We start from the raw sequence: 22,228 nt of genomic DNA on the forward strand, positions 1-22,228 counted from the left end.
TGCTCAGCCGTGGCTGTGACACACAGGAGCAGTTACATTTTCCACGGTGGCAATATCCCTTTTTTAAGGCACCGTGGTGTTTTCCAGTCGTATAAGTCAGCTGGATTGTGATACTCCCGGTTCTGCAAGCGGTGAGCAGAGTCCGTCCGTCCTGCCGGCTCCAGTTCCCGGCTGATCTGCTCTTGGCCCGCTCGGCTTGTGTAACCTGCAGCGTCCCTGTTCTTCTCTTTGCTTTCATGTTTAACTCCTTCACTGCCACACGCGTCCGCCAGCTCCGTCGTGCAGCTGTTAGCAGTTTCCTGTCTACTTAGCGCTGTTCTTGAAGAAAGACACATGTTCTGTCACCCTTTTCTGAGTTTGTTGTTTCTGTCACACTTTTGTTGTCGTTGCGTTGCTCTGGAATTTGGAGACCAAGTCTGATTTAGTAGTTTTAGAAGCAATTTCCACATATATAAAGAGATACTCACTTTCATAGAGCCTCTCCTTTCAACTTCACACTAAAGCACTTGAAATGTCAGGTGTAGAGAATAACCTCTGAGTCTTAGTGAAAATAAGATGAATGTTCATATATAAGGAAGGAGGAAATAGGCGGTGATGTTAGGAGCAGCATTCAAAGGCTCTCATCTTCCTGGTGACAGGAGGCTGGGTCAAGCCAAGGAGCCTTTGGGGTGTGACAGAGAGAAGACAGGTTGTTCAGCAGAACGTGGCACCCGTGGTGGTGAATGTGGGAGAACCTTCTCCTTCTAGGAGTCTGTGTGCTGACGGGCCGTGAGTGTTCATGGCCGTTGGCTGGGACCGCGGGGCCGGAGCTGCGCTGTGCGGTAGATGACCCGTGGTCACCCGTGTGAACTGTTGTGATTTCTGCTTCTGTGGGCTGGGAGGTGAGCAAATGCAGGAGGTGTCAGATGGAAATGCTCAGCGATCATCCCTTAGGGGACTGCGGGATTTTTGGGGCAACCTGTAGGAAACTTGATAACCTGTTTTCTTTCTTTCTTAGGGTATCCTTCTCAATTGGACAAAAGGCTTCAAAGCTACAGACTGCGAGGGAGAAGACGTGGTGTATTTGCTTAGAGAAGGAATTAAAAGAAGAGAGGTGATTTATTTTTCCTCTGGTCTTGTTTCCGTTCTCTCCTCCTCCTCCTCCGTCCTGCCCTGTCCCGGCTGGGCGCCTGGGTCACGCTGATCCCTCTCGCTGGGTTTGGGTGCCTTGAGGAGACGGGCAGGTGCAGATGCAGCCCCAGCCCTGGCGTGTGGCCCGACGGTGCAGGATGGTCCACAGGGTGTGGGGGAAACGGGAGACTTCAGCCACTCAAAATGAGCCACACGGGGCTTTTGTTTCACCGCTTGTTTTGTTTTGCGTTTTCCCTGGAGATGCCTAGCTTGCTAAACTTAGCAGAACTTTCAAGGCTTGTTTCAAACCCCGTGGCAGTTTCACTGCACCGGAGCGTGGGGACAGCAGGGGCTGCCAGCGGGGCGACGGGCGAGCCCAGCTCAGCGCACACAGACCAGTGTCCCCCTCTTGAAAAGGCCTCAAGCAGCTTAGCTGAGTCTTTCTAGGAAGGAAGAACAGCAGCCTGAGGAGAGCGCTAGTTTTAGCAGAGTTTCATCAGCAGGTGAAGAAAGGATCTTAAACACTCTTGCTACTGGATTTGCTGCCACACTGTTGTAATACAGAATGGCAGTAGCGCTCTGCCGTGGGCCTAGATACAAGATCTGTACTTAAAAATACTTAAACCAAAGAGAACAGCCAGGAATAGACTTTCTTCTGAAGACAGTCAGTTGTATGTAGAGCATGTGAGGAGCCTCCCGGTAGTTCCTATTTGTGTGTGTGTAAAATCAGGCTGGTACTTCCAGCTGCCTGCTTTCCAGTGTGTGGTCCTTCAGTGTCCCCTTTGGTGCGAGGGCTTCCCCAGACACAGAGTTCTCACTGCGTTATTTCTCTCTTCCAAAGGAGTTTGACTTGGACGTGGTGGCCGTGGTGAATGATACGGTGGGAACAATGATGACTTGTGCTTATGAAGACCCAAACTGTGAAATCGGGCTCATCGTGGGTACGTGTCAGAGCTGCTTTTTACTTGGCACTTTTGTATTAAACAGCACACGGACACACGTGTCTGCATTCTCATGGAGAGATCCCTGTGGCGAACTGAAGATATAGGTGGGGTGTCCGGGAGTGAAAGATTTTCAGGTCAAAAAGCTGTCCCTTTGGAAACAAGCTGCCTGAAGGAGTTAAGAGCAAAACTCAACAGCCGGCTTAGTTCTGCGCATGATCGGTTGAGATAAGCACAGCCTGTAATGCTGAGCAAACCCTGCCTGTTGTAGCTGGGTAGGTACTTGGGAAGCGAGCAAACATGGGCTCGCATAGTCTCACCAGCTCCGGGTGTCTGTTAATCTGTCCTGTAGGGGTTTTCCCCGCTCGGGTGTTCGGGGTAGCCCACGCTTCCCTCCAGCATGTGTGCTTTCAGAATGAACACAGTTCCCGAATGGCACGTGATGGAAAGCTCTGATGGACAAAGCGCAGTGACTGACAGCTGGAATAATTCCACAGCCCACTACCGGAGCCTCTGCAAGTGCCGTGCTTGGGGTGCCTGTGGCACAGGGCGGCAGGCTCCCCCGAGAAACGAATTTTCAGTGGGAGAGAAGGGGATGGGGCACCTGTGCAAGCTTTGGGGGTGTTTTTCAGTTGCGAGGTGGCTGGTAGGAAAATAAAGCGCTGCTGCTTTCTCCCCCCGACAGTTGGAAATGCCCGGGATGCGCCAGCACGGTGCCTGTGGGCGGGCGGCCGTGTCTGCGCGGCTCCGTGGGTGCCGCGATCGCAGGGACGCGGCTCCCTGCAGCAAGGACGGCGTGTCCTTGGGTGCTGCGAGCACCCTCGGAGCGCCTGCTGCGGCCCTGCCGGATCGCTCCCCAGCCAGCGCGTCTGCGCGGAGCTGGGCTCGGGTGGCCTGGGTACCTCTGGCATAACGAGAGCAAGAGCCCCGGGGCTCTGACGGCTCCTCTGCCTGAACTGCCTTGGCCAGACCGACGGCGCTTCTGAGCAGCCCGCACGAGCCGGCGGTCGTCCTGCTCTCCCAGCTGCAGGCAGGTGGGTGAATTTCCCTGCTGTTGCTTGGCAGGGAAAAACATTCTTGCACAGGCGAGTTCAGGTCCTGCTGGTGTCCCGTCTGCACCCAGTGTCCTGTCTCACCGCTCCTGCCCCCGAGAGCCAGGCTTTCTGAGCCTTCACTGCTATTGATGAGACCGGGTCTCTGCTTTTCACGTGCTGGCAACAGGAGATCATCTAAAAGCCTGTCAGTCTAACAGTCTATATTTAATAGATACCCATGTATTCAGGCAGCTCGTTCTGGACAATGAGACTTGTCGTTGGGAGCCTGGCCAGTGCTGATGGTCCACAACTGGGCTTGGTCTGGTTTGGTCCTGCAAAGCTGGGTCTTGGTCTGCAAGCCCAGACTGCGCCCCTGTGGCTCGGCTCTCCTGCAGCGGGGAGGCACTGCGGGAAGGTTTATCTTTGCTCAGGCTCTAATGATATACTAGTCTAAAGAAACTGCAGTGGAAAACAGACTTGCCGATATATTAATAATTGGTGCAGAATCTGTGATGCAGAGTTAAATGAGAGTTCGCTGAGCAACTTCAAGAGAGCTTTAGCCCCAGGTGGCAGCAAAAGCTGCCTCTCTTTGCTAATAAAGCTGTGGCTCCCAAGGCCTCTGCGTACAAGAAGCACTTTGTCATTGCGGTGCTCCTGAGCATCCCCTTTGGGCGGAATCAGACATGGCATCGTTTAAACACGAAGTAACCTTCCTGCCAGAGAAACTGTTTCAGCAATTTGGATCAGAAAAGACAGACAAACAACAGCAACAAAACACCACAAAAAACCCCAAACCAACCAACCAACAACCAACAAAACCCAAACAAACAAACAACCACCAAAAAAACCCCAAACAAACAACAACAAAACCAACAGCCAACGAAGCAAGAACTGAAATATTCCCTGCAGTTAGCTGGTAAAAGCCCTGGGCATTTCTTTCCCTGATGCCTCAGGACTTGCTGAGGTTCTCAGTTCAGCAGTTTTCCCCCTGCATTTTGTTTCAAAGGATGATTTGACTTCATCATTCAAAACAAGCACATTCAGGCTCCTCAGAAGGTTTTGTCGGGGCTGTCATCCTCGTTCTAGTGTTTTGTTCCAAACAAAGAGTAATCTCCGTGTTTTCTTTTCAGGAACTGGCAGCAACGCCTGTTACATGGAGGAGATGAGGAACATAGAGATGGTGGACGGCGAGCAGGGGCGGATGTGCGTGAACACGGAGTGGGGAGCGTTCGGGGACAACGGATGCCTGGACGATATCAGGACGATTTATGACAAAGCGGTTGATGACTATTCGCTAAATGCCGGAAAGCAAAGGTACTGTGGGATGGGTGGCGTGCAAAGCGCAAGCCAGGCTGCCTTAAATGCTTTTAAGAGAGAACTGAATCTCTCCCGGTTTGAGAAGGGAGAGGTTGGGTCAAAAATGGCTGCAGCCCTGCTGTCCTGCGGGATCTCCCTCTTCTGTGCTTTTCCTGCTCGCTGCTTGTTTTGCAGCTTATTTGCTGCCATGGGACTGCAGCGTTTTTTTGGTGAGAACCTCTTGATATCACCAAGAGACCCTTTTTTCTCCCCGTGTTGTGCTGAGGAGTTGATATGGCTCATCATTCTTTTGCTCTTGGTCTCTGGGCTGGAACTGCTGCATCCCCAGAGCACAGGTTTTCATCATTTCTCGGCAGCAATGCTTCGATGCCAGCAGCTTTTAAAATGATTTTATTGCTAGAGCAAATCCATCTGAAAACCTGAGGGATGCAGACAGGTGGGCAGGTCCCTTGGGAAGCTCTTTAGAGATGGGGGTGACACTGATGGACCCTGATGCGGTGCAGAAATGGCATGGAGGACGCAGCCAAAGGCAGCAGAGGAGACAGCAAGGGGAATAATTTACTCCAGAGAGTCAGGCTCCCAGGAGGGAGGACTCTTGAGGGTACAAGCCCGAGAGAGCTCCTGGTATTAAATGGGCTGTGTGGCCGGGATCCAGGGCAGAAAACCCTGCGTGGACCTTCAGGAGGTGAAATAAATGCATCACTGGATGCGTTTTTTAAAATACATGGAGAAGCGTTTAGTTCTCATTACTGCATGTAGCCACGGAGCTTTTTCTGCGGAAGGTCTCAGCTGTGCTTGTGCAGCGGAGATGAGTTTTCCCTGTGGTTTCCGTGAGGGACGCATGGCAAATTTCGCTTTGATGTGGGCACTGTGCTGCTCTCCGGCAACAGGCTTGAATTTCTTCATCTGGGAGAAATAGCAGCCGTGACTGGCAACAGCCTGGCTGGGGAACGTGGGAGGGAGGGAGGGATGGGTTGTTTGTAGGGGTGCTCGCAAGGCTTCCCACTGAGTCATCTTGCTTTTTCTTGCCCAGCTTTTCCAGTAAATGGCCATTCTGTGTAAACTGGGTTGTGTATTCCGTGTCGCCAATGCGTGCAGGCAGGACTCCTGGCTGATAATGCGATGCCGCCGTGGCGATCGCGAGCAGCGTCCCTCTGAGCCTGCTGCTGTCTGTCGCTGCAGGTACGAGAAGATGATCAGCGGGATGTACCTGGGGGAAATAGTCCGCAACATTTTGATCGACTTCACCAAACGGGGGTTCCTGTTCAGAGGCCAGATTTCGGAGACGCTGAAGACCCGGCATATCTTTGAAACCAAGTTCCTTTCTCAGATCGAGAGGTAAGAAGGCTGCGGGGGAGGTTCGGGGTGAAGTAACGCGGTAGCGCTCATCTGGCAGCGCTGCTGCAGGGGAGGACAGCCGGAGAGCATCGCTGGGCTCTACAGAGAAGAGTTTGGTCTCAGCAAGAGCCTGTGCATGTGCAGAACAACTTTTTACAGCTTTACCTGAATTTATAGTGCTGCTCACTGCTAAATCACGGGGGATTAGGACTGTCAAGGATTCCCTTACCGTATCGTTTTATTTGCTTGCTTGGAAATCAAGGCATTTTCCTGTAGCCCCTTGTGTGTATCTACCTATAATTTGTTGAACTGAATGAACAACAGCTGAACGAGCCCTTCTTCTCTGGATATTTTTGTATCTGTATTGCCCAGACTTTGTATTTTAGTAATCTCAGAGTCTGTTGAGTCTATAGGGTGGAAAACCCCAAGCTGTCATTAGAAGTGTTTTCCTGGAACGCCCTTTGGTTAGAGAAGAGAAGGGGGCTGTGCTGGGGGCTCCCCGGCTGCCCGTGCCCGGCCCGGTGCTGCAGCGTGGCGCAGGAGTTTGCGCTGCAGCGTGGCGCAGGAGTGTGCGCTGCAGCGTGGCGCAGGAGTGTGCGCTGCAGCGTGGCGCAGGACTTTGCGCTGCAGCGTGGCGCAGGACTTTGCGCTGCAGCGTGGTGCAGGAGTGTGCGCTGCAGCGTGGCACAGGACTTTGCGCCGCAGCGTGGCGCAGGAGTGTGCGCTGCAGCGTGGCGCAGGAGTGTGCGCTGCAGCGTGGCGCAGGAGTGTGCGCCGCAGCGTGGCGCAGGAGTGTGCGCTGCAGCGTGGCGCAGGACTGTGCGCCGCAGCGTGGCGCAGGAGTGTGCGCTGCAGCGTGGCGCAGGAGTGTGCGCTGCAGCGTGGCACAGGAGTTTGCGCTCCCTGGGCTCTGTTGCGGGGCTGCTGCCTGGCGTGGGGGTGCAGTGGGTTTGTGGCGGGGCCGTGACCAAGGGAAACCTTTCCTTTAACACCGTGCCCTTCTGCTTGTGCAGTGACAGGCTGGCCTTGCTGCAGGTGCGAGCCATCCTCCAGCAGCTGGGGCTCAACAGCACCTGCGACGACAGCATCATCGTCAAGACGGTGTGCGGCGCCGTGTCCAGGCGAGCGGCGCAGTTGTGCGGCGCTGGAATGGCTGCGGTTGTAGATAAAATTAGGGAGAACAGAGGATTGGAGCGCCTGGAGATAACGGTCGGTGTGGATGGGACTCTGTACAAACTGCACCCACAGTGAGTATTCACCTCCTCAGTGTGTGTTTGTTTGCCTGCGATCCGGAGCGCGTTGCTTGTGCATCCGTGCTCCCGGTGCACCAGACTGGTCTGTCTGGCGAGGATAAGAGCCAGAGGAAAAAGTCTGAATCAGGAGTGGTCAGGGCTTTCTGAAGGGCAACGAGAGGATCAAGAAGGACTTGGTGAGGGTTCTTGGGGCGGTGACAAACTGAAGGGGACGCGGCTTGCCGAGCAAGTTGGGAAGCCGCTCAGCAAGGAAAGGGTCTCTTGGCTCTGCAGGAGCACTGACAGAGCAGTGCTGCGATGCCCCTGCCTCTCTGGAGGCGTTTCTGTTCAGCACACAGAGGAGTTGGCTGCTGAGAAGCAATGGCAGGCGAGGGCAGGAACCTGAAAGAGCTGGTGGCAGCAGGAGGGGACCAGTGCCCCTCTCTGGTGTGCGTGGAGGGAGATGGGTGGGAAGGAGATGACTGTACGTGCTCTCTTCTCTCCCTTTGCTGTGTTGGTGCTCCCGGCATTCAAATCCACCCTGGTTTCCAGCACGTTAGTTCTTTCCCCGTTGCAAAGGGCAGCACAGCTCCGCGGATGCTGCGGGACCTCCCTCACCACTGCCATCGTTTCCTTTCACAGCTTTTCGAGGATTATGCACCAAACAGTCAAAGACCTGGCGCCCAACTGCGACGTGACCTTCCTGCTGTCCGAGGACGGCAGCGGGAAGGGGGCCGCGCTCATCACGGCCGTGGGATGCAGGCTGCGCGATGCCGAGCAGAACTGAGCCCCGCAGCCCGGCCCCGATTCTGTCTTGTGAGCACTTTCCATAAAGCAGCGACTGCGTAGTCAGAACTGGTGGAAAAAACCCAGAACTCACTGCTTTATCGGGGGAAAAAAAATACAACTAATGACATAAAAAATAGGATACAAGATAGAATGTGTGCTGTTAATAATATCTCCTGTTTCTGGACCCCAATCTGCATGTTTCTTATTCACCTTGTTGGTACCTTCCCCATCTGTAGGTCATGGAAAAATCAGTCTATAATTTCTGCAGCTGTCAAAAATCAGTTGTTGTCTGAGACGGAAGCGCCGCGAGTGGCGCGCGTTGAGAGCTGCCGTTGCATCGTCCCGCGCGTGTTCTTTGCAGCATCCCTGTTGCAGCACTGCCAGCACACTGACCACCCACGGGGGTGTTGATGCTTTAGCGAAGGGGAGGCAACGGTTCCCTCCGGCACATCTACCTGCTGTTGTTCCGATAAAGCGATTGTGGAAGCATTATGGTGTGTCAGCACTGTGCACACACGTAACTCTATAGCGGGACTTGACAACGCGACGTACTTGCTTCCTTGATGCCTGTTTTGTCACGGTAACAGTAACGCCCCTGTCCCACAGAGCTGGTTCCACTGGTATTCCCCCGTGCTTCTGTGAATAGTGTTGTGTTTCTGGGCAAAATCTGTCACGGTTCGGCAAGAAGTCCCTAAACAGTAAAACCGAGTGGCTGGCGATTGAGGTAATCCAAATCTCCAGACCCGGGAAACCGGTAGATTTATGGTCCCTAGGCGGGCTGTGCTGTGTTCTTCTGTTCAAGAGCTCTTATTAAAAGTATTTTCTATCTCTTGTTGTTAGTCTGGATCAGAGCGCTGCGGCTGCCCCTCTACCGAACTGCAGCTGGGCACTGTCACCCAGATGTGTACACTGCCGTCTCTCGCCTTAAAATGGGTATTTGCTTCCACGTAAAGCTTTCATCTTCACTACTGTTCAGCAGCCACTCGAAACACAAACACCGAGCTAGAGTTAGTCATCAGAAAGGAATAGGAGCATTTCATTTTGATCTTGCCTTTGAGGATCTGGGTGCATAAACTAAGCGAACTGCAAAGCCAGAAATCAGACCCAGCTTATTCCAAGGACTAAAGAAACAACAAAGATCACGTACACTTGGTGCATCCTGTCCTCCGTCGAGTCGATGCCATTATTGTATTTGCGTACCAGTTGCATTACTTAAATTGAGCAGCAGTTAGGAAGGCAAACGTTGAATAACATTTGCAAGTCACGCGACTTTCTGGAAAGAGGGAGACCACATAATAGTCCTTAATTCCCGCTCTTCTATCAAAAACGGGTTTGAGATGTCTGCATGGTTTTCCCTGCTGCCTTTTCCTGCAGTGAGTAGATGGAAACATGCAGGCTGCTCCCCTTCGTCCTGGCTCCACTCCCTAAGATTTGGATTGCCCTACCTATCGATAACATTTCAGTATGCATTATGGTGCACTGTGGGTGAATGTTGTAAAGTAACATGTGAGTCACAAACAGTCATTGCAGCTTTAAGTGTGCGTCTACCTGAAAAATTGCATGCCTGACTGGTTTTGCAAAGGTAGAGAGTCGTTTTCCTTTGCACACTAGTAGCTCCGGTACTAGTGTTATGTGATACTTGTGAAAATATTAAACTTTTTTGATGTGCGTTAACTGGTGTTTAGTGGTTCTTTCTGGAAGAGGTGCTGTTGGCTGGTGGCTTAGTGCTTTGGGAAGAACTATTGTGCAGGGAGAGCTGCAGCCTAATCCCAGCGGTGCCTGCGTTTTGTGTGTGTGTTTTCATTCCCGGGCGCCCGGGGTCAGTTCACACAGGGCAGGTTTTGCCCAGGTCCCCGTGGCTCCCAGCGCGGTTCAGCAGCGCCCGCGTGGTTCGTGCAGGCGCATCCCAAGCCCTGTCTCGCACGGGGGATGCGCAGCGCAGGAAACCTCATCCCGCTGCGCGGAGCCAAGGCCGTTGTTTTAGGCTTTGCCACGTACACAGTGATGGATACGTGACAATCGCTGTGTCCCCGCAGAACTCAGTGAGTCTGTCCCCTTCCTGCGTGCGTAGGGTCAATGTCGGCAGAATCGCAGCGCCAGGTGCTCGTACACCGTTTTGCACGTCCTGCATTGGAGTTGTGTATGAAACCCCCTTCTCGCATACACCGAAGTTGTGCTTCTCCAACAACCCGTCTTAACGTTACAGCTTGGAAAGTCTCTGCCCCCTTCGTGTGCAGCTATGACCCCCAACAGGAGATGGAAGAGGGCGAGAGGGTTTTTGGGCACAGGGGACACACCGAGTTTTGGTTGCTTGACGATTTGCGGGTGTTTTGCCTGCTGCCAGCAGCGCTGTAGGGCGGTGTGAGCCGCGCCGGGGACCTGCGCTTGGGGCTCTTCAGCATCTGAGGGCTCAGCTCAGCGCAGAATAGAGAATGAATGTGAAGTGGAAGGTAAATTGGTCTCAGGGTGACTGTGAATTTTGGAGATGCTGGCATAGGCCGTTTTGTTTATTGGATGCAGCTCATAACAAATAGGGAGTGAGTTTGTGTTTCTAACAGCGCGACTTTTCCTACTGTGGACCATAGGCGATGTGCTCGATAACACACGGCAGTTCTGTTCCAAAGGGAGACCTGGTGGCATTCCATTTCCAGTCTGCTTCTTACCCCTAGGAAACTGTTCCAGGTGAATCACAAGCTATAGCTGTCCGAAGAAATGTCTCCAATGTTATCCAAGCAATGACTGAGATGTCTTACTTAAAGCTTTTAGGCTTGGTGAATAAAATAACAGTCCTCTTAATTGTTAAGCTGTAATTACTGCAATATGAACACAAAGACCTTATATTTCCTGGGGAAAAGAACATTTGCATACCACTGTTGTAATGTCATCTGCTCCTTGCTCCTCTGGGGTTCCCTCAGAAGCCTTTTGAATGGGTTTTAAAACAAGCAGACTTTGTTTTGTTTTGTTTTCTTAAGAAAATAGCAGAAGGCAAAATAAAGTGTTTCTGAACTTCTGAACCCCGTTTTGTGCTTCTTGTTTGTTCCTATGCCATAAAAAGCGAGATACTCCAAACGTTTTCCTTTACTGACTGCAGGGTCTCCATTGCTGCTCAGAGCACAAGTAACTGTGCGGAGGAGGGATTTACTGCTGCCCCGGAGGTGTTTTACTGCCGTGCGGTGTTTAATCATGTCTCTATTTATATGAAGAACTGCGTGCGTTTACTACGGGGCATGGTGACCCTGTTCGCTCATGTATCACGGGAAATAACGCAGTCTGCCTTGGCATGCCTTTCCTCCCAGTATCTAACGAGGGCTCAGAGCGGCTCTGCTCTTTTAGCTGTTGGTGTTTCGAGCAGAGCAGCACCTCAGATCTGCAGCGCGAGTCCCTCGGGGCACAGGGCGTTTTGCTCGTGACCTGAAGAAACCGTCCTCTGCATTCTGCACCCCACAAGAGAGACGTGCCACGAGCTGCTGGAAACGTCGGTGCCTGTCGGAGGCTGCACGGGGAGACAGAGCCCGCGCGTCCGAAATACGCTCTGCCCGGCTGTCGGTGCAGCGTCTGATCTGATCCCAGAGATGTGCGCCTTGCAGAGCATCCCTCCGGAATGGTTTCAAATCCCTTCGGAAGAACAGCTGGTGGTGGGTGTCTGTAAATGCTTCTGACTGCTCTCCCTCTGCCCAGCGGTGCGATCTGGGGAGGAGCAAGCGGGCCGGTGCGGGGCTGGACAGACAGCGGCTGGACAGACAGCAGCAGGGCTAGAAATGGCCTGCCGGGACTACCTAAATTAACGAACTTCTTAAAAAGGGTACACGGCTCTGTGCCCTTTTGCCCCATTAGTGAGACAAGCTTGCCGAGCCTCTGCGTAACACGATCGTTCCCCGCAGCAGCCACGGAGGTGAAGAACAATAAGTGGCAAAGGAAGATGAGTCTGCTGGTTCTTGTACTGAAACACGCTTGGGAAGATCATACCCCTGAGCGCTCTTTCAGTTCAAACCATGAATCTGTTCTCTGAGTTCATGCAGAATTACACTTTGTAATCTTGCCTGCACAGTGCAAAAGAGAATATTTCAAATAACTGGATCTCGTCAACATTCTAGGAGCTTTTTGCGTGCTAAGGTATGGCTCTGTGATACTACATGCAAACCTGGCATGAAAGGTGAGGGTGATTGCTACTTATCGCACTGGTATTAAAAGCTGTGTTACTTTTACATAATGTTTATATTTCAGCTTCTCCTGTCTTGCATGCCTGCACATAACGCCTCGGGCTTTGAAGATTACAGATTTCAGCCTTTATTTTCACATCCAAGAAGAGAAGAACAGTGATAATAAAAACACGGTAAGTCTGGCCGGGGCAGGCGAGGGGCTGTCTGGAACCGGCAGCGGTGGGCTGCGGTCGGCGCTTACAGGGGGTGGGCTGGATCCGCAGACCCTCACCACACCAGCCAGCAGCTCACGCCTGGCCACAGGCTCTTCTGGGAGCCTCGCACCAAACTACGCACCACGGTTAACTATGTGAGGTCAGGGGAGTCATTTGGGCACAGCTTAATAGGGACACGGCATGGTATTTTGGTATAAAGTTACAGAAATCTGTGCAAAGAACCGTTTCTCTCTTTTAGCTGATGAGAGATGATGCTGGGGAAGTTGCAGGCATGAAACCCCCAGAGTTCGGGAGGTTTTCAGGGCTCTGTTCGGTCTGGATCTGTTAGTGTTTGCCCGTGTCGTAAAGCAGCTTTGCTCTGCAGGGTCCGCCTTCGGCTGCTGAGCCGTGGACCAGCTGCCCACACAGCCCCAGCGTCCGCCCAGATGGGGCCAGATGTGCCCCCGCCTTTCTGCTCCATCGCCTCTTCTCCAGATTTAAGTGTCTTGGTGGAACAGAAAGCAGGAGAATCACTATCTGCAGGAGAATAATTGATGTTCTGCTGATCGGCACAGCCTCACACCTGCTTCGCTGCTTTTTTGGGCAAATTCTCTCTGTTCCGAATCGCAGCTGTTGGTGTAAGGGCGAGCTGAACTGCATCCACAGCCGGGTGATATTTGGACCTACGCAGATATGAGTATTATCAGCAGAGTGCTGTCGATGCCAACGGCACCTGAAAAAGTCCTGTAGGAAACAGTTGCTTCAGAAGAAAATCAAAGCGTTAGCTGGGTGAGGGTAAACGACGTCTTCTCTTTCTCGTTCAGTGCAGTTTCTGTGTCAAAACTTGTTGTCCTCGACTTCCTGTGGGTTGTCTGGTAGAGAGATGGAGACCGAAGTTTAAGTTTGTCTTTCTCGGTTGCTTTTATACAGGGACACCACCGGAAGGCTAATTTAAAGCCAGAACGGAACCTGTAAATGTAAGACAAGAAATTAAATGGTGAAATTCTATTTTTAATTGTGCAGAGAAAGGATAAATGCATGACTTGGTTCTGCCTCTGAATTACCGTGGGAATAAAGAAATCCTGTGGTAGTCAAACGAGTGAGGTGAAGAGCTAAATATATAAAGCCGTGGGTGGAAGAGCAATGGGAGTTATGATCAGATTTCCTTATGTTTCAAGTAAATACAGAAGATGGGTGAAATGGCAGGATGTTTGGTGTGCTCAGTAGATGATGCTGACCATAACAGCATTTGATGAGAGGCAGAGCATCTGAGGAAAATCCATGTGTTTACCCATTGAAAGCTTTTTAAAAATGATTAATAATTAAATGACGAAGCTGTCTGCTTTCTGAGAGAGGGGGAGGATGCGTTTGGGTGTTTCTCACTAAACGAAGGTTGGCTGAACGCTGCCTTCTGCTGCGAGCTTAGGGACAGGAGCTGTTAGGAGCGCTCGGAAGGAACCGCTCTGCGGTTGAGCCGCTTTGCGGGTGGGATCCGGGTGACGCTGCACTGGGGTGTCCCCAGCACCGCTCCCCGCCCTTCAGGCTCAGCGGGGCGGCGCTGCGGGTCAGCGGTGGGTGAGCCGGCAGGGTTTGCGTGGGGCGGCTCCCCACGCCGTGTCCCGTCCAGCCGCGCCAGTGGCCCCGGGCTCCGCTCTCAGCGCGGAGCAACAGGGACATCTCTTGGCGCCGCGGGGCTGTGCTGTCCCAGCCGCTCGCTCGGGCGCTGTGCCCGCGCAACGGGGCTCTCAGCAGGTCACCCGTGGGGACGGGCCCTGCGTCTGCGTGGGTAATCTCGTGTTATTAGCAGAGTATAAATTAACTTGTCTACCTGGCCTATTGACTGCGGTTGAAAATCACGTTTATTCTCACCCTCAGAGATCGGTGCTTGTTCGCATTGAGAAGTTCATTCTCTGTGCATACACGTGCGCGCCACTCACCTTTGGTTAAGACAGCAGTATATGATGGGGTTGTACATCGTTGAACTCATGGCAAGCAGAAAGATTGCGAGATAAACCTGCTGAATGTACTTCTGCTGGTAGATGTCTTCCTTAAAGCTCCCCAGGATGAAATAGATGTGGTAGGGCAGCCAGCAGACCGCAAAAATGATCACAACTACCACCATGGTCTTCACAAACTGGAGAAACAAAACCGGAGCGTTACTGCTGGGGCTCCCTGCAGTGGCCTGAGCTGCGGGGGAACAGGTGATGCTGCCTTTGCCTGGGTCTGGGCTGCTCTGGCGAGGAAACCAGCCCTGGTGGGGGAAGCGGGAGCAGGGAGGGAGCTGAGCACGTTTCTGCCCCAGACCGAAATATTTTGTCAACCTTTCGTGCCCAATCCCACAAGGTTTAGTACCAAACGCAAGCTCAGTTTTGGTGTGCAGGCTGCTGTGCCGAGGGAACTGTGTTAAAGTTTCACTTCTGACCTTTTTTTTGGCATTAACTTGGTGCTCATAGCAGACTCTGTTAAGGTGGTTGCCTGGGACCGCGCTGCTCCACAGGGTAATTCCTATAATGCTGTACGCAACAAACATCACCATCAGCGGCAGCAAATAAATCAACATGATCACCGCAATGTGGTACCTGAAAAAGAATAAGCACGTTTTCACAGTCAGTGCAGCCAGCTCTTCAGAAATTGTCCTTTGGACATGTCTGGATGGTTCCCATCAACGTCACCCCCAAAGCATAAAGAAGCAGAAATTTTGCCTACAAACTTTGCTATGGGCTGACAGTAAAAGCTCCTCTTTCTGGTGGTGTGCTGTGTTAGTCCTTGGACTGGATTGATTGCTCTTTCAAGACACAGTAATATAATTTACCTTTTATCAGAGGGTGACAGTCCATGGCCACTTGCCCTGAACTTTGCTATTCCACCGCAGTCAGGAAAGACAAACCTTTAAGACTTGGAGCTGTAAATATACGGAGCTTTAAATCACAGATACGGAAAATGAATATTCCAAAAACTAGAGGATAACTTGACAAACACAGTAGTGCCAACAGCTTGATTTGGCAACAGTGGGAAAAAGCAAAAGGGACCACAAAATGCAGCAGGCTGCTAACGGGTGCACAAGCCTGGCAGCGGAGATGCTGCAGACAGCAGGGCAGTGCTGGAGTCACCACCTGGAGGGGTTTAAAAGGCATTCAGACCAGGTTCTTAGGGACATGAGTTAGTGCCAGAGTTAGGTTACAGTTGGACTCGATGATCCTGAGGGGAAATGATTCTGTGATTCTATCCTACGGAGGAACGTCTCCTGTGTGCAGCAGAACGCGAGCCGCAGTCCTTGCTGCGTCTGCGGTGCAGCTGGTTTATTTGTGCGCGCACACAGCTATCTGTCACCAACAGGCTCCTTGGTTACTGCTGCAGCCGAAAGCAGCAGCGTCTCCTTTGGCTGTGCTTCGTCTTGGCGCTTTCTAGCTTTCCGTGTTACCCCACAAGCTTTTGCTGGTTCCCTCGTGCCAGGGTTTGATTGTTTTAAGCAACCACCATTTACGGGGAGGGAACAACCTGCTCACTCGGTTACAGCAGCTGTCAAATGAATGTAAACAGTGTGACAAGCAGGATTGGGCAGGAGGGCTCTGGCACCGGCTGCCGGCAGAGGCCCCGAAGGCTGGGGGGTGCAAATGGGCTTTCTGGGGTCAACAACGCTCCGGTTACTTCTGCTGCGTGAGCGACCAGGGTCTGCTTTGCAGAGCGCGGGGAAGCGGGCGCTGGGCTGCTCGGTGGGGGCTCTGCAAAGAACATTGATATTTGTGAAATGTGGTGGGACCCTGCCTGTGTCCTGCATTTCCGAGTGTCCTCAGAGCGGTAGTCGAAGGTCTGATACCGTGTGGAGCGCAGCAGAAATGCAGAGCCCTTCTAGAGTCCCCGTCCTGGGAGGAGGAGAGGAGGGGATGGCGTGGCGTGGCGTGGCATGGCATGAGATGGGATGGCGTGGCATGGCATGGGATGGGATGGCGTGGCATGGCATGGGATGGGATGGCGTGGCATGGCATGGGATGGGATGGCGTGGCATGGCATGGGATGGGATGGCGTGGCATGGCATGGGATGGGATGGCGTGGCATGGCATGGCATGGGATGGGATGGCGTGGCATGGCATGGGATGGGATGGCGTGGCATGACATGGGATGGGATGATGTGGCGTGGGATGGGATGGCATGGGATGGGATGGGAGCCTAAGCTTGAGCACGTGGCTAAATGAAACTGTTAGTTTTGTAGTTGTGCTTCTTTGCTCCAAAGTTAACCTCTGTGGTTAAGGTTCTTCATTTTGGTTAAACTTGTATAGATTTAGTCCCTTCATACCCAAGATTTCTCAGGTGCTGGCAGTCACAGCAGTACATTGTTCGAATCTTCTCGGACTTGTTTCTATCATAATCATAAAAGTTTTTCCTACAGAAAAGGATTTTCCTTTGTTCTCAGGTCTAGAAAGTTGGTTTTACTTGACTACAAAGGATTTGGAGGACCCACAGTTAACAAAGGAACCCAGCTCTCTGTTACTTTTTGGTTGCTTTGTTTGTTTGTTGTTTGTTGTTGTTGTTGTTTTGGGGTTTTTTGGGGGGGTTTGTTAGCATTTCTGTTGCTCTGTGTGTGGACCAGCCCATGAGTGGCTGCACGTGTGTTTCTGTCCCTGGTCTGTACCGCGGGCGTGTGTCCTGCCAGGTCCGTCACTCAGGATGATTTCTGTGGAGCGCTGCTTCCAACTTCCCTTCTGGGACAGCTACTGGAACCCGTAAATCTGAGGCTGCTCGGGAGCGCGAGCTGGCGAGTGACGTGGTTTGTGTGTTCGGGAGATGCTGCTCTCCAGCGGGGGATCCCAGAAAGAACCCGCCTCGTTATTTGCCGTGCGCAGGACCAGCCTTTCCAGCCCGCAGAGGTTTCATCAGCATGCTGGTAAACTCCTTTTCAGTCCTTCCTGAACAGCGGACGCGGGAGAAATAAACCTAATGCTTTTTGTCTGAACGAAATAGTCAGCAGTGGCTTATATATAAGTGATTATCCACTATTCCTCCTTCTCAATCAGTAGGACGTGTTCCCTAGCGTGTGCCACGGGTGCCGAGTGAAGAGCCCCGTGAGGAGCACGGCGTGTGAGCCTGTTTCGCTGTGTTGTGGGGCTGGGACGGCTCGCTGCGGTTGCTGAGCGCGCTGCAGCGCAGCCCGGCTGGCACAGGGCTCCCGGACACAGGGAAGGTTTGCTTTGAAATGGTTTTTCCATGTTGCTAATCGATTGGTTCCTTTTCTGCGGTTCTTCCATTACTACTTTGTGTAAATATGTTTTGCTTGATAAATTTCTCAAGCTGCTCTACGTATCACGTGCTTCGAATGATGATTAATCACAGCAGATCCCCGAAATGCAGGGCATGGCTTGTTTCATTTGTCAGATAAGTCAGCTAGAAAGCCTCACAATGCTTCAAACGTGCTCCTCTGGTTTTTTCCCTTTTATTTTTCTTCCCTCCTCCAAGAGTAGCATAATTTTTAGCTAATTATGTAGCTTCCCTGCATTAAATATACACATTTTCTTCCTGCCTGACAGAAGGAGAAAATCCAAAATCTTTGGAACTAGGATTTGTTGCTTGTTTAGAGATTTTTCACGCTGGTTTCTCCTAAATCTGCCAAGCCCTGTATCCAGGGTTTCTAGAGCCTATAACCCGTTTTCAAAGCAGCAGAGGATGCTGCATCACCCTCCTTTACCCTGAGCTGTGATCTCCAAGAAGCTTTTTCCACAGCGGGCTTAAACCGAGCTTAGCTGGGCTACACCAGAGCCGTGTTTCCCCCAGACCTCCTCCTCCCCGCTCCCCAGTGCTGCCTGGAGCCAAAGGTTCAGAGGATGAGTGGATCCCATAGTTAACTTTTGCGCGACCCGGCAGCCGCCTGTTTCCCTTACGTGAGCTGGTGCTTGGAGCCGACGTCGCCGGGCCAGACGACGATGCACTTGGTGGTTCCGTTGTCCGTCAGGATCTCGGCGTAGAAGCACTGCGGGAAGGCCAGAGCGAACGCCACCAGCCAGATGAGCGCTATGATGACCCTGGTGCTGCCCGCAGAGAGCCTGGGCCTGAACGGGTGGATTATGGCCATGTACCTGCGAGGAAAACAGGTAACGCTCTGCGGTTGCATTGGTGGACTGTGCAACAAATACAGCAAGTGTCACAACTCGCTGGACGGTGTGGTGGCCTTTATCTATAGGGATATTTTGGCAGGTTGCAGGCTACAAATAAGTGAAAGGAGTTAAATCCTTCCTAAAGAGTCTTAGGGCAGAACATATTAAAACCACGCGTATGGACGCCCCTGGTGTGAGGAGGTGTCAGTTTTCCGTGCCTTCTGCACATGCTCTTTGCAAGCATTACCCTTACTTTGGATTTCTTTTTTTAATTAACTTTTCAAATGCTTTATGTGTTTGCTCTGAAGCTCCGCGCTGTGAACTCGGTGTTAGTTTGGAGCTATGCATTGTTTAATACCATGCCCTTTTCTCCTTCCCGAACCAAAAAAACCCAAACCAAACCCTCCATTTCCCCCTAATTATGCCAATGTCCTCTGACACCCTGGATAGCTGATTGGGGTCCCGAGTGTCCTTTATCCTGGACTTTTCCCCCATTTTTTAGCTGTGGAAAGCTCCTGTGCCGCCCACCTCTGCCTGCGAACGCTGCAGGACTCTGCTGTGGTGCGAAGAAGGGCTGAGGCTTCGGTCCCGCACCTGCTGGGAGCCCTCACGGCACATCTGACCAGTGAATTACTTGCCAGCCCCAGGGCGCTCTGGTTTTAAGTTCCCCGTGTAGAAATGCGCGGTGTCGTAACGAGTACATAATCAATTATGCATTTCTTGTCATGCTCTCCGTACTCTTTGTCATGGTTGTTCCGAAAGCAAAATAGAGTGGAAAATGCCAATTGCTTCCTGGTTTTCATAGGGAAAACCTGGCAAGCCCTGCGCTGCCTCCTTGCCGGCCGTGGGGAGGGAGCTCTGCCCGGCGGCCGCACGGACAGACAGCACAGCGAGCAGGACAGAGCTGCGCGGTGGCAGAGCCTTATTTAGCTATAAAATTTTAATGCCGCTTTGCTTTCCTTTAGCTTGTTGTTAGGCGGTGTTAGACAGCGCTCGGAATCTGCTCAGAGAGAGGAACCAAGCGGAGAATATTTGCCTACTGAAGTGCCCAGACTTGTGGCTCTTGGCGAACGGCGGGTCCTGGCTATAAATGCCACGCACTGTGCTTTTAGGCAAGCTCCTGCAGGTTGGGACATCACCCAACCTGCTGTGCGGCAGGGCTGCCCTCGCCCCGGCTCCTGCTCCCTGTGCCCTCTCCCCATGGCGCTCCCCGGACACCCCGGGATGCTGGACCACGCTCCCCGCATCCTCCCTCTGGTCCTCGTGCTGGGCACACATAAAAAAGCTGAATTTCGGACTGTCTCGCACGCTTTCCGAAGAGGCCCTAGGAGGCTTCGCTAACCGGAGTGTGACGTGAGCTGATAGAACGCGTCTGTGCCCGGGGCGCTGCGGGAAGCGCGCGGAGGGAAGAGCCGCTGGGTGCGCACAGCGGAGTGGCCCTAAACCCACCGGTGAGCCACATCAGGGCCTTTTCCACAGCAAAGACGACTTACAGAGCTGTCCCTTCTCAGCCTCCTTCCTTACTATAAACCACTTCAAAAGACATTGTTTTATCTAAGTTAAACAACGGGGCCCAAGTGGACGCAAGTTCCCATAACAATAAATGGAAGCTGTAAGTTTCCAGGACAGCAGTGTCAGGATCTATTTTAAGGCTAAGCGAAGAATAGCTAAATATGGTTTGCAGCGAGATGCCAAGTTTTCTTTCTGATCCGTGCCATGTGACTGAAGGGATTTTGGCTGTATAGGTACTTTCACCAACAGTCCCCTTGACATGTCAAGCAGGCATGAGGACAGGCTGGAATGGATTTATTTAAAAACATAAATATACATACTATTTGGCAGAATACACATAAAAAATAGCAGCTACTAAAACGCTGTGATTTAAAGCCAGGAACAGCTCAGTCGTGGGTTTTGGGGGGTGTTACATGCAAACAGGGCTAGTTCGTTTATCTGGTTTATCTACGGTGGCCCCCGCGGTGGGTGTGCGGGTGAGCCGAGCTGCGGCAGCGAGCCCCGTGACACAGGGAGCCACCAGGCTTTCGGGTGGCTCCCGGGGAGCTGGAACGGCCCTTCGTGGGTACACGGGCTCGGTGAGTGGTGGAGAAAACAGCGACATGCGATGGAAAAGACGCAGGTGTTCCCAGAAAGTAGAAGAAACAGAGAGAAGGTGGGAAGGAGAGTGGAGAGCCCAGCAGGGAGCTTAACCTTCTGTAATTGAACATGCCGTTGCCTTCGAGAGGAAATTCCCATGAACTTTTGGCCACTTTCTAGTAAAAAGAAAAACAGCGTCACGCTACTTAACAATGAGCTGTAAACACAGTCGGACTCTGCAAATTTAAGCTCAAGTAAGAGAGACTTGGCATATAGGCAGAAGAGAGCATTGTGAAAATACCAAATTACTTCGGAAGTCAAACAAAATCACTGTAATTGCTTTCTTCCCTCTCGGAATAAGTCATTCTTGTGAACTATTGGAGCGGACTCTGCTGGTTTTGATCCAAGCCCCATTATTTCTGGTGCTTTGCTGGACTCACAGGAAGGATTGTGGGTGCTGATACTCTCAGCATCCTGCAGCAGATCCATATCGCTCCAACTCTGCCCAAGTGACAGATCCTTCTCGTGATTTAAAAAGGAAGTTTGTTGATCATAAATCACTTCCCAGTCATCCTGCAGTGTGGGAGCGATAAAATACCAGGCACCTCCTTTCATTACAGACCCAGGTGTGATCAGAGCAGGGATAAGACAGAAGAGCCTTCCTTTCATGCTGCAACCAGCCTCTAACCCCCAGTTCTATTTTCCTGGTGCCCCCGCACTTTACCGATGCAGCACCTGGCACGGTGGGTGGGGGCCAATGGCACAAAGCACTGCAATCACTACTTTTGTTATTCACAGCCGATTTTTGGGCCCCCGTGTTCTCCGTTCGCACCTTACCTCTCTGCGGCCACGGCCGTCATGGAGTAAATGCTCACGAACATGGCGGTGATGGGGAACCAGTTCTGAAACCTGCAGAACTCCTCGCCAAAGTACCAGACGTTGTGGCTGGCGTAAATAAAATTGAAGATGGTATTGAAAGCAGACATCAGCAAATCCGAAAGAGCCAAATTGACGATAAAGTAATTAGTAGCCGTCCTCATTCTCCTGTGCGCAAGAATGATCCAGATGACGGTGATGTTGCCAACGATGGATGTGATAACGATGAAGGAGTAGGTGATAGCCCACAAAGCAATCTGCCATCCCGGCTGGGTGAACTGGGTGACTGCCGTCCCATTGCTGCCGTCCTCGAGGGACGCAGCCTGCGACGAGTTGCTAGCGTTTAAAACCGAAAAGCTGCTCATGGCTTTTTCTTCAGCTAAACCTAAGCTGAAGTCTTCTGGCATCTGCTCATTTTCTTGCAGTAGATGCTGGTGCTGAGAATCAACGTGCATATGACCAAGTGCCATTAAAAAGCCATTGGGATGAGACGTCCCACGTCCTCTTGTCCTGTTTTCCAAGCAATGCAGTGCGGTTCCAGGAGTAGGTGAGCGATAGCAACGACCTCCTTGCCTGGCATTGTAACCTGTGCTTGGAGAGCAAAAACTGCAGAGTGACACTCTGTCACTCTCTGTTTCTTTTCCTCTAAGTAAGAAAGAAAAAAAGAAGATTAAAAAGAACAAAAGTGGGGGTCCTTTTCCAGGTGAATGGCAGGCAATGTCTTCCTATGGATTAGTTTTAAGGCCGAGAAAGTAAAAAGGGAAATATGAAGCCATAAAGCATTTCAATCCAAGTGGAAATCCCTCTTTTGCAGGGCAGGGGTTTCCCGAGGAGCAGGCAGCGGCTCCCCTGCAGCAGGCTGGGCACACAGGCTCCTCTGCCCCGGGACTGTCGCACCGAGGCGGGCGCTGCTGCGGCGGATCCTCTGCGGGGCTGGAGGAGACTTGGAGGGGAGGTGGAGTCTCTCGCAAGCAGAAACTAAACAACCGACTTGACATCAAACGACAGGCGGCAAAGTGGTGCTTCAACCTTTCCCCCCACCATCCACTCGGTTTGAAAT

At 52.1% G+C, this 22,228-nt stretch overlaps 2 protein-coding genes across 4 annotated transcripts in view; one reads left to right on the forward strand and one right to left on the reverse strand.

The window, feature by feature from the left end:
• Positions 1 to 9,167, forward strand: part of HK1 (hexokinase 1) — a 33,300-nt gene extending 24,133 nt beyond the window's left edge. For 2 of the 3 annotated variants that reach the window (XM_080347352.1, XM_080347351.1), the window contains exons 13-18: positions 998 to 1,093; positions 1,952 to 2,051; positions 4,216 to 4,399; positions 5,585 to 5,740; positions 6,754 to 6,987; positions 7,615 to 9,167. In XM_080347352.1, the coding sequence (XP_080203478.1) occupies positions 998 to 1,093; positions 1,952 to 2,051; positions 4,216 to 4,399; positions 5,585 to 5,740; positions 6,754 to 6,987; positions 7,615 to 7,759 (915 nt within the window). In that variant the 3' untranslated portion in view covers positions 7,760 to 9,167. The remainder of the gene's footprint in view (positions 1 to 997; positions 1,094 to 1,951; positions 2,052 to 4,215; positions 4,400 to 5,584; positions 5,741 to 6,753; positions 6,988 to 7,614) is intronic. The other variant, XR_013922322.1, reaches the window with a different exon arrangement.
• Positions 9,168 to 12,888: 3,721 nt separating this feature from the next.
• TACR2 (tachykinin receptor 2) lies at positions 12,889 to 21,533 on the reverse strand (the record flags this gene model as incomplete). Its single annotated transcript, XM_080347613.1, has 5 exons — positions 12,889 to 13,084; positions 14,053 to 14,249; positions 14,538 to 14,694; positions 17,989 to 18,183; positions 21,130 to 21,533. 5 exons carry the CDS (start codon positions 21,531 to 21,533, stop codon positions 12,889 to 12,891), a joined length of 1,149 nt encoding a protein of 382 aa, XP_080203739.1.
• Positions 21,534 to 22,228: the final 695 nt, after the last annotated feature.

Source organism: Nesoenas mayeri (genome assembly GCF_963082525.1).
Source record: "Nesoenas mayeri genome assembly, chromosome: 7".
Taxonomy (NCBI): Eukaryota; Metazoa; Chordata; class Aves; order Columbiformes; family Columbidae; genus Nesoenas; species Nesoenas mayeri.